Below are 15,680 nucleotides of genomic sequence, written 5' to 3'. Positions count from 1 at the left end.
TGCTCTTGTTTACTTTTTTTTTAACTTTAAATTTATTTTTGGCTGCATTGGGTCTTCGTGGCTACACATGGGCTTTCTCTAGTTGTGGCAAGCAGAGGCTACTCTTCATTGCGGTGCACAGGCTTCTCACTGTGGTGGCTTCGCTTGCTGCAGAGCACGGGCTCTAGGCACGTGGGCTTTGGTAGTTGCAGCACGTGGGCTCAGTAGTTGCAGCATGCGGGCTAGAGCGCGTGGGCTTCAATAGTTGCAGCGTGTGGGCTCAGCAGTTGTGGCGCATGGGCTCTAGGGTACATGGGCTTCAGTAGTTGTGGTACGTGGGCTCAGTAGTTGTGGCTCACAGGCTCAGTAGTTGTGGCACACGGGCTTAGTTTCTCCGCAGCATGTGGGATCTTCCCAGACCAGGGATCAAACACATGTCCCCTGCATTGGCAGGTGGATTCTTTTTTTTTTTTTTTGCGGTACGCGGGCCTCTCACTATTGTGGCCTCTCCCGTTGCAGAGCACAGGCTCCGGATGCGCAGGCTTAGCAGCCATGGCTCACGGGCCTAGCCGCTCCGCGGCATGTGGGATCTTCCCGGACCGGGGCACGAACCCGTGTCCCCTGCATCGGCAGGCGGACTCTCAACCACTGCGCCACCAGGGAAGCCCCAAGGACTGCTAACTTCTATGGAGCATCCACTCTGTGTCGGGCACTCTTCTAAGCTCTTTATGTATACATTAAGTCATTGAATACTCAGAACAGTGCTATGAGGTGAGTAATTATCCCCATTATAGAGATGGAAAAACTGAGGCACAGAAAAGCTCACTGGCATTCCAGGACCACAAAGAGCTGGATTTGACCAGGTGCTCCAGCTCCCAGCCTGTGTACCACACTACACCTGAGAGACTGTAAGAGCCTGACTGCAGGGGGACGGCAGGAAAGTGGGGGGCGGGATGGGGCAGGGGCTCTGAGGTGAGGACACAGGGGCCGGAGGATGGCAGAGGAGAGGAAGGGAGAGTGCTAGGGAACCCCAGCTTCCCCTCCCACAGCCCCTGCATACAGCATGGCCTGCAGCCTCCTCCCTCAAGGCCAGGACAATGAAATTTACCCTCATACACACACACACACACACACACACACACACACACACACACACACACACACACACACCACACACACACACCCATGCCTCCCTGCTAGAGGGCCAGTGCTGCACCTTACAGAAGTAATTCCCCAGCGGCCAGCGGGGTGAATGGCTGCACCTGTGTCCCACCCCATGGGCCATGGGCCTGGGTGTCCCATGTCTGTCATGTGGGGGGTCAGGTTGAGGCCCCAGGGATCCACAGATCACCCCCTAGATTCCTCTGTTTTCAGCCAATGTATGGTCACTGTGCCCTGCCGCCCAGGGCTCCCACGGAGCTGATGGCTCATCTCATATCCTTGTCTTGGCCACCAAGACTCTGTGACCAAGGTCAGAAACTGACTCCAGTACCCCAACCTCAGGGTCAGAGATCAAAGGTCCCCAGTACACAGACTGGACAGTTTAGGGGCAGATGCCCAGTTGGCTCTGGGGGCACTGCTGGGTCCAGAGAGAGCCCACAGCTTTTACGGCGTGGCCTTGGGGCTGGAGACAGGGTAGTCTTCAAGGGGGCTCACCTAGCTCTCCCAGGGGTCAGCTAAGCCCCTGGCTACCCACTACACTTCATTCACACAAGACTGTCTGGGCTGAAACCCCAGCTCTACCCTGTACTCTAGCTGTGACCTTGGACCTGCCACCTCATCTATCGGGCTTCAGTTTCCTCATCTGCAAAATGAGGATAATGATGGTACTTACCTCATAGGTCGGGATAGCGTCCCTATGAGGATAAATGGGTTTATATTCACAACGGGTCATACAGAGGGGCCTGGTACTTGCCAGGTGCTGCAGAAGTTTGTTAAACACAAGGGCACAAAGAGTTCCAAGCCCTGCCTGCCTCGGAGCTCCTGGGACAGCAGAGCTTTGCTAACAGGCAAAGCTCTCTCTAGGCCACGGCACAGACAGAGATGGATGGACAGGAGAGGCAAGTTCTCCAGCCTCAGCAGCCTGCTCTCTTACTCAAGGCTACTGATCCCAGCTTCTGAGAGCCAGGAGAGAAGCACAAGGGACAATCCTGTCCCCGAAGGGTGACAGAGGGGCCTGGGGCAGGGTTGCATGGAAGGCCCCAGCCCCAGACCCCACCATCACCCCCAGCCCCCAGGTCCTGCCCTCTGTATCCCGCTGCTCCATGCTCCCAAAGCTCCCACCATGCCCTCATTTCATCAGGATGAGAGACTGAATTATTAACCAGGATGGAGGGGGAGGCTGCAGCCACTGCAGAGAAGCAGCAGCTCTATCCCAAGGCCAAGGACACACAAGGCTAAGGGACCCTGGCTGAGCTGCCCTCAGCCCCCTCCTCTCCCTATCTTCCCAGGGGTCCCTCCTCAGTGGTCCAGCTGAAGCATCCATCCCTGGGCCACTCAGGTCCAGGACCACGTGCTCTCACTGGGGTCACGAAGCCACCTGCACCGGCACTGGAATACAGATGACCCCACAGGAGGTCCTCACCAGGGGAGCCCACCTCTGCCTGGGGAGGCTCCCGTGGGAAGGGCTTTGGGGTCCTGTGGGCTGTGGGCTGTCAGCGGCCCTTGAACACTGCGCCTTTGGGATCTCCACCCCAGAGTTGTCATGGTGCCAGCCATGGACTTCTAGAGACTTCCCAACACACTTTCACGTCCTTGACTTTTGTCTCAAGTCTGCCCCCAATTACAAATGAGATAACAGGGCAGTGAGGTGCCCTGCAAAAGGCCTTAATTTGAAAGGGAGCGGCGGGCCTTGAGTGTGACCCCCTACACACACACACACACACACACACACACACACACACCCCTCAAACTCCAAGGGCCCTTCCCCTGAGCCCCACAGGAAGCAACAATGACAGAGCCTAAGTGCGCTCCCTTTGGGGGAGGGGGAAGGGATCACAAACACAAGTCAAACAAGGTCCAGACATGCTGTGCTGAACGTCGGAAGCTGTGTCCACAACCAGTGCAGCTCTCTGCACACCCTCGACTCTTCAGCAAATAACCCTGCAGCATGGCTGGTGCTTCCTCTTCCCCGAGCCTCTGGGACGTAGGCCAGACTGGCCCCCGTCACAGAGGAGGTAACAGATTTGCAGGTGGTCGAGTAAGGTACCCAGAGTCTTGAGGGAATCCTGGCTCCCAGCTGGTGTTCCTGCCCACCTGGGGATTGGCCTGGCTGGTGAGTGGCTGGGATTTGAACCTGGATCTCTCTGGCTCCCAAAGAATTTCCACCACCCTGAACTGTCTGCCTCCTTCTCCCTCCATCCAGCCCCGACCTGCCTTCCCCCTTCTCTGGGGCTCAGGCCTCGCCCCAGTTGTCTGGCCAGGCCTAACCAGGAGCTAAGGATCCCTGTCTCCAGGGCTGGAGGAGGCAGATGGCCATGGAGGGAAGCGGGGGGTCAGAGGATCCCCTTTCATGGGTGGTTGGGACCCCCAGGCCCAGACAGGGGAACCACAGTTCTGGCAGGAAACAAGACACACATTTCTGAGAGCTCCTAGAGGAGATAAATTCCAGACACATGGCAACAATGACAGCAGCAACAGTTTGAAGATGTCCTAATTGTGTCCCAAGGCACAGTGAGCCGGAGATGTGTTTGGCTTAGCCACGGATGACAGCCAGCCCCGGAACCATCCGGGAGAGGACTTTCTCCATCAACACCCCCCCCCCCCCCCCCCCCCGCAGCTGTGGTTACTACGGTGACTGCAGCCTTTGTCTGCAGGTTGTAAATTGTAATTGAAATGAGTTTTCAAGGTTGAAATAATCAGAGTTCCTCCCTGTCTCCCTGCTCACCTCTCCACAACTACTCACCCCACCCAGCCGCAATCCTCCTGAGTTCCAGGCTCATGTGTACACACACACACACTCCCTCACATAAAGGTATACAAAATCAGCCACATATACACCCCCGTATTTTCACATCTACACATATAAAGTAGCAACACACAAACCTGCATGCATTTATATACATCCCTATACACGCATCTACGTTCAAACATGTAGAAACATAAGTGTCCATATAAACACATCCTCTATATATCGGGTTGACCAAAAGTTCGTTTGGGCTTTTTTTAAGATTTTTTTTTTTTTTTTTTTTTTTTGCTGTGGACCATTTTTAAAGTCTTTATTGAATTTGTTACAATACTGCTTCTGTTTTTATGTTTTGGTTTTTTGGTGCGAGGCATGTGGGGTCTTAGCTCCCCGACCAGGGATCGAACCTACACCTCCTGCACTGGAAGGCGAAGTCTTAACCACTGGCCCCTCAGGGAAGTCCCTCGTTTGGGTTTTTGTAACAGCTTACGAAAACCCGAACAAACTTTTTGGCCAACCCAATACACAGCTACACAAGGAGCACGACACTCCTACAAGCACGTGGTCATTCAGATTCACTGTCGCTGAGAAGCCCCACGAGCAGGTCCTGACAAGGATATGAGTGCAAGTGTTTCATCTGGGAGGTGATGGCTGGAAGCACAGATTGGGGGTGAGGAAGCGAGGCAGAGACGGGAAGGGATGGGAAGACACTAACGCCAGGTGTGAGGCTCAACCCCGTGGGGGGCTCTAGAAAACTGTGTGGCCTATGCCTCAGGGCTGCCCCATCTGAGGGGATAAGTAGCCCCACTCCCACCAGTCTCAGGCCGCAGACTCCCCCCGGGGACATTAACTCCATTGGCAAAGCAGGGCTGGGGAGCGCCGAGGGGACCTGGGGCAACACACGCACAGGTTCAAGTCCACACGTGTAATCGGCGTAGGTGTGTGGACATACCACACACATCTACACACATATAAACTTGCACCTACATACAAATGCACAAACATACACACCGGTTTTCATCCCTTGTGCAAACTTCCAGGGAGCAGGATAAGAGGGTCCTAGGATGCCCCACCCCCAGGGAGAGCTGTAGTGTGTGGTTCTGCGCTGGACCAGCCATATGACCCTGGTCAAGTAAAATTTACGTCCCCCAGATGTAAATCCAGGGTAATAACACTTACCTTGAGGGGCCACTGAGAGGATTCAAGGAGGTGCAGACGTAAAACACGCAGCATCATGCCTTATACGTAGTGCTCTCTAAGCCTCCGTTTTCCTCTCCTCCCTAACACTTCCCCGCGGAAAACTCCCCACCCCTGGAGGTCTCCACCCCAGCCCTGGGCCGCCCCTCCAACCTGTCTGCAGCCCGGCACGTGCTGGGTCTTCCCAGACCCCCAAAAGATGAGCGTGGGGTGCCCACCCCACGGACAGGGGCCCAGGTCAGCGCCCACTGACACTCAGATGGGGGAGGAAGCTGCCACCTGGGTTCCTGGCCAGTCCCCCTCTTTCCTGACTCTGCCTGTGGTTGAGCCATTCTCCTCGTCACCTCCCTGGAACACGCAGGTCTTTCTGAGGGTCCCCGAGTCCTACTCCGGAGGCCAGGCTCCACCACCCCGGCATCCCCAGAAGTCACAGAGCAGGCTCCCCCTCCTTTCCGGGTAGGGCACCTCTAAACAACTCAGCCTGGTGCCCCCACCCCTAGATCTGTTCCACCAAACTCCGTCACAGCTCTCCGCCAACTCCCGTCCTGGGGAACCCTGAGCCAGCCCCAGTGTCTTGGGGGGTTAGGGGTGGGGGCCCGTAACGGTCACCCCCTTGGGGGCGGGGAGGGGAAGAGTCTTGCCCAGCAGCGGGGGCAGGGGGTGGTGGCTCCTGACTCCTCCAGGTGCTCTCTTTCTGGCTCTCAGTGGTGGTACAGCCCAGGGCTCCCCGAACTTGAGCCAGCCTCAGGCCCCTTTTGAAGGAAAACAATTCTGTCCCAGGATAATCCTAGGATGAATGTGGGCCCAGGATGAAAATACTGACATCAGAGGCTGAAGCCCCGGCAGTGACAGCTACTTCCAACTGCAAATTATCACAGGAGCAGAGAAGTTGTCTTTGCAATCTGTAAAGACCGCTTTCAGAAGGCCGTCAAATGAAAATGCCAAGTTCAAGAATCGTCATGGAGCTCCTAGGTCGCTGAGAGTCTGACCTCAAGAACGTATCCCCAGATGTCCACAGACCCTAGTTCAAGAAACAGGACGTGGACGTCCGGCCAGATGGGAGCAGCTCGACACCCCACCCCCCATTCAGCCTCTCACTGGCCTGCCGAGTTGCTTAGCATCTCTGAGCTTCGATCCCCTTTTCTGTAATGAGGTCGGCTCCCGGGACCATTAGAGAAGAGTGATACCTGCAGCAGAAGCCACACTTGGCACCTGCACAGGCCAGCTCCCAGGGAAGGCCATTCTCTACTCCTCACTGGTTCTGCCCAGCCCAGGGGCCTGGGCTTAGCTCTCCCAGACAGGGTCAGACTGGGGCCAGGGGTGAAGGGGAGGCAGCTCGCGGGGCCGAAGTCACAGCCAACCCCCCACGTGGATGCCCCTTCTCCCCCATCACCCAGCCATGCTCCTTTTCCTTCCAGGAGCATCTAGTTTTTCCTCTACTGGATCTTTGCTGTCAACATAGAAATACGTTTTAATTTCTTCCATTTAAACAGAAACCCTTTCTTGACCCCACTTTTCCCCCAGCTAGCATCCCTCTCTCCCTGTTTACAACAAAACTTCTCAGAAGGGTTGTCCTTACTCATTGTCATCAATTTCTCTCCTCCATTTTTCTCCTGACCAACCCCAGTCTGGGTTTTGCACCCACCTCTCCCAGGAATCTCTGCGTGGCTAAGCCTGACCCTCCACCCCCGCCCCATCTCAGTGCACCACCAAGAACCTCAGAGTCATCCTTGATTTTCTGCCATCTTTCTCTCACCTCAAATCCTTTAGCAAACTCTTGAGGCCACACTGCAAAACTGATAAAGAATCAGACTCCTTCTTACCATCTCCATGGCCACCACCTGCTCCAAGTTCCCATCACCTCCCACTTGGACTACAGCCCCGGCCCCTAACTGACCTCCAGCTCTGCCCTCACCCCCATCTCTGCTCCAGGAGGCAGCCAGAGTGAGCCCATTATAACATAAATCTGATCACGTCAATCCTTTCTCAAACCCTGCCATGGCCTTGTCTCATTTGGCATTAAAAGACTAAATCCTTACAAATTGCCGACAAGGCCCACAGACCCGTGCCACCCCGCCCCACCTCTCGGACCCCATCTCCTACCTGTTGATCTCTCTGCTCCAACCACATGGGTCTCCTCACTGCTCCCCAGACCTGCCAGGCCTGAGCCTACCTCAGGGCCTTTGCACATGCTGTGCCCTCTGCCCGGCATGCTCTTTCCCAGTCACCTTCCCAGTGAGGACTTCTGACCTCCTGATTTAAAGGTGCAACATCCCTAGTCTCCCAGAACTCTCCAGGAGGCCTCCTGGATCTGTCCTCTCTGGTCTCATGATTAAGCTCTCTGGAGGCCCTCAGCTCTGACTACTGGGACCACACCATCGTGTACCACCTTGTCTCCAAGGCCATATCATCTCCCACCTGCAGGGGGAGCCCCTCAGGGCAGGTCTGTCCCCTTCACAGAGCCCAGCACAGGGCTGGGGACACAGTCAGCCTCTGAGTAAATGCCAGCTGAACAAGTAAGAAACAGCACTGCGGGGAAGGGCTCAGGACCCCTGTGGCCACCAGGTGGCTGACGGCTTGGGCAAATGTGAGTTCCTCTAATGAGCGGCACAACCTGGCGCATACTAGGTAATCCCAAATGTGGGTCTTCCTTCCTTTCCCCAGGTTCCTTTAGGAATGTGGAGGTGAAAAGAGCCACGAAGCCAGGCTGGAATAGCCAGAGGGCCCTGGGGCTGGGACATCAGCTGGCCTGAGGCAGGACATCCCTGGAGCCAGATGGCCAGAGTTCAAATCCCAGCTCTGCCATTTTCCACCTGTATGACCTTGGGAAAGTCTTTAACTTCTCTGTGCCTCGGTTTTTTCATCTGTAAAATGGGTTGCTGTGAAAAGCAAATGCAAAACACTAAAACAGAGCTTGACATGTAATAAATGCTATATAAATATCAGCTGTGGTTATTGTTATTGCTGCTGGCACAGGCTGGGTGACCAGCATCTCCCCACACATCCCCAGCTGCCATGCGGCCACCCTCCCTCTCAGTACTCCCGGCCCCTGGGAGCAGCAGGCAGTAAATCTCTCCTATCTCCTCGTAAACCAGGCCTTCCTCCACTCAGCCATCACCTGGCTGGCAGTCCTGTCAAAAAGACGGATGCCACATCTACCTTGTTTTCAGCTTTAATTCCCAAGCCCTGCTCTGCGGGCTCCTGGGGAGGGGGCCAGGAGAGGAGGTGGGAGGCGGGCGCTGCCCTCCCGCAGGCCTTGACAGCTGCAGAGACGCCCTGCTCCGTGACCCCTATCTCGCTCAGGTGTGGAGCAGCCCGCAGGCCACCTTCTAGTGCTTCCGGCAGATCCCCTCCACGCCTTCTCTGGGAAACCATGAGAAAGGCAGCTCTGCTAGTGACAGGGCTCTGGGGAATGGAAGTGGGTAGTATGATCCCCATTTTACAGTGAGAAAACTGAGGCCTCAAGAAGTGACCTGCCCCAGGTTGCACGGCTAGGAAGTGGCAGCACTAGGACTCACACCCAGTTCAGGGGGACTCGCACAGTTGTGTATTTGAGAAAGAATGGGTGCCCACGAGCACTTGCCGCTTTGAGACACACCAGCCCAGTCTCCAACTGCCAGTATCTGCCACTCTTCTGAGACTCTCTGGCCACAGAAGCCCTCTTTGCCAGCCATTTGGCATGTGGAGGCACTGAGGAATTAACACCCTCTGGGAACAGCCAGCAATGATTGACGGGAGTTGGTGTACACACACCCCAGCTCCCTCACACCTCCAGCGGGATGACTGCCAGGCGTGCTCCTTTCTGTCTCCAGAGCCCCCGGGGGAGTAAAGTTCCAGCTGCTCACAGTGGTAACCTGCTTGGTAACACACCCTTTATGTCTGCCTTCCCTCCCCTGCCAATGTTTCCTGGGATTCTCTCCCAAAGAAACGACTGGCTCTCAATTCCTTGTCTTGAGGAGAATTCAACTTTTTTTTCATGCAGGCCGCGCTGCACGGCTTGTGGGATCCTAGCTCCCCAACCAGGGATCGAACCCGAGCTCTTGGCAGTGAAAGTGTGGAGTCCTAACCACCAGACCACCAGGGAATTCCTGAGGGGAATTCAACTGAACACAGCCTTGAAGGATGGATGGGATCTTCCCAAGTGTAAGACCCCAGCATGAGAAGGTCCTTCCCACCCTCTGAGAAGGTCATCAGGCCCGTCTGTTGCCCTGAGGAGGGAAGGCATGGACTTTGGCAGAGCAAAGGGCAGGGGAACACAGGAGTGGCACTCGCTCATGCTGAGATCGTGGGCAGGGCCTGAGGGACTGAGACAGGCAGAGGCTGGCTATTGAAACTGTTAGCAATGAGGGGACCAGAGTGGGCCCACCCGGTGTGGATACCAGGCAGCCTGGAAGAAGTGAGCGTGGAGCTTGGCTCAGGAGACAGAGTGAGGCAGGTGGAGAATACAGGGCTAGCTGAGGGCAAGCGAGACGGTGGCTGGGGGCGTGGGAGGAAAGGAAGTGGGAGAGGCAGGTGGGGCACCAGCTGGAGAGCCAGGCTGCCTGGGTACGAAGCCAGCCCTGCCAGTTCTCTAGCACTGCGATGTTCACCAACCACCTCAGCGTCCCCTTCTGTAAAATGGAGGCAACGCTTATGACAGCCTACACCACCCACCCTCAGGATGCTGTCCTCCCCGTCGGGGATCCTACAACGGACAGAATCCTTACAGCAGACTTGAGCTGTTAAATTACCCAGTCGCAGGTAAATCCCACCTCTCCCCCTCCCTCTCTATCAACAACAACCACCATTCTGTCAGCACTGATCGTACACATCCTTTTTCAGCTTCTTCATACTCTTCAAACACATCACCAATCCTTCCAACAGCCCACTGAGATGGGTGGTGACTTCCCTGCCCTCTCTGAGACTCAGAGAGGTTAAATAACATGTCCACGGTCACACAGCAGGGAGGAGGCAGAGTCGGACCCAGACCCTGACCCGTTGACAGGTGCCCGGTCCAGAGCCCGTACTCCATGGGTGTCACCCCAGCCCTCCTGGCCTAAGGGACAAGCTCAGCTCAAACCTGGATGGGGCCATGAGAAGCCAGAGCTGCCTCCCCCTCACCCAGGGTGGGTCTGAGGTCCCACAAACATTCCCAGCAGCTCCCCTACCCCTCACCTCACCCAGAGATGGACGGGCTCACTGTGCCTGATGTGGGGCCGCCCAAGGACCCTTACCAGCCTCTGCTGGGGCTTCAGATGCAGCGAGAAACATCCAGGTCAGCTGGAATATGCTGTCCTTCCACCCCTCCCTGTGGTGCTTTGCTCACGCCTTCCCCACTGCCTGGGGAGCACGCCGTCGCCCCTTCCATCACCCACCTCTCCTTCTGAGGCAGTGCTTTCCATACCTGGCTGCACATTAAACCACAGGGGTACCTTTTAAAACTCCTGATGGGGCTTCCCTGGTGGCGCAGTGGTTGAGAGTCCGCCTGCCGATGCAGGGGACACGGGTTCGTGCCCTGGTCTGGGAGGATCCCACATGCCGCGGAGCGGCTGGGCCCGCCCGTCCGGAGCCTGTGCTCCACAACGGGAGAGGCCACAACAGTGAGAGGCCCGCGTGCCACAAAAAAAAAAAAAAAAAAAAAATCCTGATGCCCAGGTGGTACCCAGGGCCAATTACATCAGAATGTCTGGGGCTGGGAGCCAGGGATTGGTCGGCATTTGAAAAGATCCCCAGGTGATTCGATGTGAGGTTCCCAGCCCTAGATACACAAAAAACCCACTGGGAGAGCTTGAAAAACAACCCACCCCTGAGGTTCTGCTTAGTGGGTCTGGGGGGGGCCCTAGTAGAGCTCTAAAAGTTCCAGGTGATTCTGATGCACAGCCAGGCTTGAGCCCCACCCTCTTACAGTTCACCAAGTGCCTCCAATCAGCTTTCTCACCTGCATCCCCAGACACCCTCTGGGCTGGCCCACCACCAATCCCATTTCTCAGATGAGAAAGCTAAGGTCCTGACAGGGTACAGCTGGCCTCAGGTTCCCAGTGAGAGTCTACACTCTCCTGAATCCTGATCAAGCCCTCCTTCCCCACCTGCTCTGACAGCCCACACACCTCCCTGAGGGCACCTAGAGAGGGCCCGTCCCCCCTCCCCCCACCAGTTCACCAGCAGCCGGGGAGTCCTGAAGAGGACTGGGAGTCTGGAAAGAGCTTACAAGGACTGACCAAGGCCTTCTCCCTGCCTGCGCCTCCCAGACCAAGAGGAGACTCCAGAAAGCCCCTCTCCCTTGATGAGCCAGACACAGGGGCCGAGACGCCCCCTTATCCATGTTGCCCCCACTTTCAGTCCCACCCATCCCCATCTCCAAGCCAGGTCTCGTGACCTATAATCAGGGTGAAGATACAATCTTCTATCCCCACTTGGGGACTTTTGAGAATAAAAGGGGATGCTCTCAATAATTATGCCAGGAAGAGAGAAGTAAACAGGATGCTCCTACCCATGAGGGCCCAGCCTCCCATGCCCAGGCATGTTGGTACTTCTTACACCTTTGTTGTGATTACTGCCTCATAAGGACCTTTGTTGTGCAGCCTTGGGCAAGTTGCTTGACCTCTCTGACTCTCCATAGCCTCCATAATAAGGGGGTCATAAGAGCCCCTAGAGTTGCTTTGAGGGTGAAATGAGATGACGTTGTTAAAATATCTGGAACATAGTAAATGCATAGTAAAGAGTGGTGTTTATGGTTATTAGCTCACGCAAGAACGTCGCCCCTATGTAAGACAGACATGCACATATATACCTTCTCTTTTAGACACTCACGTACATACACAGTCACATACAGTCACACACACAAGGGTGTACACACACTGCTGCCTACACCCACAGGAGTTTGCCTTCGTCCCCAGGGGACACCCACAGTCTTAAGTAGCCACGATTGCCCTGGCCACCAGAGGTCAGCATGCTCCTCACCGGCCCACCCACCTCACCATGCTCCCTCCTCCCCTGGCCCTAGTGGACCCACTCCCCCACCCCCAACTGCCAGTGATTCCATGCAGCATGTCCCTGCGGCTGATCCAGCGGCCCTTGCTCATCTGGCCCTCTGCCCAAGCTGCACCCATCAGTCCAGAAGACGATAAGAGGGAGTTCATCATCCTTGCATGGCCACCACTCACGGTTGAGGGGTACGCAGAGCCCTCCCAATGTCCCTGACGCCAGGTCCTGCTGCAGAGCTACCCAGACAAAGAGAGCACAAGGACCCACGTCCACCTGTATCAAAGGTGAACGCGCCAAGACGGCTACCACAGGGGTCTGAGGGCCTAGAACTCAGACCTGGGCCCATATCCTGCGCCACCACCTTTCATCTGCGGGAACTCAGGTCCCTTTACTTACCTGCTCTGAGCCTCTGTTTTCCATTCTGTAAAACAGACCCATCGTCCCATCCTCCCGTGGCTCATTCCCTGTCCTTTTCAGGACTCTGCTGAAGCGTTACCTTGCAGGGAGGCCATCCTCTTTCTTATCTATTTTGTTTCTACTGCACTTTTTCCTTCTGACATAGTCTATAGTTTACTTACATATCTCGTTTATTGTCTGTCTCCCCATTAAAATAAAAACTCCAAGAGCTTTTCGGCTCTTTCATTCACTGCTATAACCATGGTGCTTAGAAAAGGGCCAGGGAGTGGGAGTCAAACTGGTGTCTGTTGAGTGACTGTGGGAACCTGGAGGGGTTAGAGATGGTTTCTGTAAAGTGCTCAGACCGGTGAGCGTTAGGATTCACAGGGCAGCTGGGGTCAGTCAGGTCTGTGGGCTTGCCATAGGGGCGTCCAGATGAAGCCCAAGGTGAGCAGCCAGACGGCACCTCTGCCCAGACCCAGGAGCCCCTTCCCCTACTCAGCAGCGTCCTACGGCTGATGGTCTGAGAGATCACCGAGGTTTCAGCTACCCTAAGCCCACCCACCGACAAGGCCCTGGTGTCAGACCTTGAGTCAGTCCTGGCCCCGCCCCTTCTGCCCCCCCACCTTAGGGCCCCGCCCCTTCTGGCCCCCAACTCCACCCCCAGGCAGCACCGCCTGGGCCCCTGGACACTGCTACCCCTGCGGCAGTGTCCCGCAGCCACCGCTCACCCCACTTGACACTCTCAGCCTTCTCCCCCATAGCCCCACCCACTCAGGGCCCACCCTGGCCCCGCCCCCTGAGGCTCAGTCCCACGCCGCCCCCCCCATGCGCGTGCTCACTGGTGCACTTCTTGACATGGCTGCCTTTCTTGAGCGCGTGGCGGCTCAACTTGCAATGGAAGTTGTCCTCCCAGAACTCAGCAAACCAGATGTTGCGCCGGTTGTTGTCCAGCGTGCGGCTGGAGAAGTAGCGGTCGAAGCCTGACAGGGAACCAGGATGTCAGGACCTCACGCCTCCCTTCCCCACCCGCCCCCTCCCCTTCCCTCTTCCCACAGCTTTCATGTGGCCCAGGCAGAGGGAGGCGGAAGGGAAGAAGAGCACATCCTCTGATCCAGGGCCCAGCCGGAAAAAACAAAATGTGGACCATTTCATTTTCTTCACAATGAAAAGAGCTGTATTAAATTCCAGGGAGAGCCTGTGTAATCTTACAACTGCTTCCTTTATGGACGAAGTACAGGATGAGGGTGTTTCTGCTGCTTCTTAACCACCAAAGTGGTAATATGGGGCCTCTTTGAGAAGGAGTCACTTGGGGGCCCAGAGATTAGAGCAGAGAGGCTGGTGGGGGGCAGGCACTCAATCCTGGGAGTACCTGAGCATTCTAGTTCTGAAGAGGAGACCGGACCAGAGAGTGTAGGGAATGACCCAGGTCACACAGATAAGATGGGGGGCTGGATCTTCCTCCTTCAAGTCCAGAACTTCCCCATCACTGACAGAGGCAGCCTCCTTCTCCAAATGCTCCTAAGGGCTTACCCACTCTGCTCTAAGCCTAGAAAACCCCATCCCAGGGTAGGCAGGCTGGTGAGTGAATATCGCCTTCTCTCTCCTACCAGTGCCCCCTCTCTATATATCGTGATCATTCCGTGTCATGGGCACAGCTGTCTGACTGTCGGAGCTGTCAGGGAGGTGCTGGCACTGGTGGGGGACTGGCCTTAGAGCAGAGTTTCTCAACCTTGACCCACTGACACTAGGCCCGACCATTCTTTGCTGGGGTGGGGGGCTGGAGCGGCAGGGGGCTGTCCTGTACCTTTCAGGATATTGAGCAACATCCCCGGCCTCTACCCACTAGATGCTGGAAGCATCACTCCCTAATCGTGACAACCGAAAATGTCTCCAAACATTGCCAAACGGCCCTTGGGGGTCAAAATCACCCCCAGGTGAGAACCACTGCTCTAAAGGCTCCTCTAATGTCCCAGAGAAAAAAGGGGGACTTCCCTGGTGGCGCAGTGGTTGAGAGTCCGCCTGCCGATGCAGGGGACATGGGTTCGTGCCCCGGTCCGGGAAGATCCCACGTGCCGCAGAGCGGCTGGGCCCGTGAGCCATGGCCGCTGAGCCTGCGCGTGTGGAGCCTGTGCTCCGCAACGGGAGAGGCCACAACAGTGAGAGGCCCGCGTACCACAAAAAAAAAAAAAAAAAAGAAAGAAAAAAGGGATTTCTCTGGCAAGTCCAGGGTTCAGATCCCAGTTCTGCCACTTAGTAGCAAGTATGTGTCACTTACTGCCACTACATGTCACTAAATCTCTCTGGTCCTTAAATGTATTCACCCACTAAATGTGGATAAAAGTTTCTTTTGAGGTTGCAGGGAAGACTGAATGAGATGTCCGTAAGGGGCCTGGTGTCTGCAGGTATCAAGAGCCGCAGTTATTGTTATTTCGTGTTTATCATGGCTTGAGGCTGAGAGGGGAGGTGTGGAAACTTCTGCGGCCTATGCTCCCTCTGCCTCAGGGTGAGTAGAGGTGTGACCCACATCCCTCCCCTGCTCAGGCCTTGGTCTCTTGGAAAGTTTGGTGGAAGCAGATGTCTGCAGGCCTTTCCACCTCCATCAGTGCTGGATTCTATTGACCAGAGCAAGAGCAGGGGAGAAGGCCCTGGGAGCCTGCCTCCCCCATGGGGAGGACAGTGAGGTCCCTGCCAAACTGAGCCATGAATAGGAACTTCACGCCTCACGCACAGCAAGGTTCTGGCCAGAGCAATCTGTTCCTGCCCAGGGTGACTGGGTTCTGCCCCAAGAGGAAGGGATGCCGGGCAGGGCAGGCACAACGCCTGCCCCCACACCCAGGGCCCGCCAGACCCAGGCGGGCTCTGCAGGGAGGCCCTGCCCCCTGGCATGGCACGCTCTTCTTGTAGCTTGCTGGCAGTGCCCGGCCCGTTCTGGCAGAGGATGCGCTCCAGGCAGGGCAGGGATCTCACCTCTTCTATCCCAGATGGGAGAAGGGATGAGAGTATATAGGGATGAAGGAGAGTCCTTGATAAATGAGCCTCCTATACTTGCCACCATCTCCCACACCCACAAATATCTGAGACGGGAGGAAGAAAGGTCCTGAATCTGGATTTGAATCCTGCTGGGTTAAGTGTGGCCAGAAAGGCTTCCTATCCCAGAACCCGAGCACAAAGAAGCTGTGAGCCAAGGAAGAGGAAAGACAGGATGGAGGGAGACAAGGAGCGGGAGAGGAAGGGCATG

General features: G+C 55.9%; 1 protein-coding gene across 3 annotated transcripts in view; it reads right to left on the bottom strand.

The window, feature by feature from the left end:
• The window catches only part of GRM4 (glutamate metabotropic receptor 4), a gene marked incomplete at its 3' end in the record, with an annotated part of 98,390 nt that overhangs the window by 17,334 nt on the left and 65,376 nt on the right, over positions 1 to 15,680 (bottom strand). For 2 of the 3 annotated variants that reach the window (XM_079933774.1, XM_079933775.1), the window contains exon 5: positions 13,282 to 13,422. The exons of the other annotated variant lie outside the window; for it this stretch is intronic. In XM_079933774.1, the coding sequence (XP_079789900.1) occupies positions 13,282 to 13,422 (141 nt within the window). The remainder of the gene's footprint in view (positions 1 to 13,281; positions 13,423 to 15,680) is intronic. 3 annotated transcript variants of the gene reach the window in all.

Source organism: Stenella coeruleoalba (genome assembly GCF_951394435.1).
Source record: "Stenella coeruleoalba genome assembly, chromosome: 10".
Classification (NCBI taxonomy): Eukaryota; Metazoa; Chordata; class Mammalia; order Artiodactyla; family Delphinidae; genus Stenella; species Stenella coeruleoalba.
This window is presented reverse-complemented; position numbering and strand designations above follow the sequence as displayed.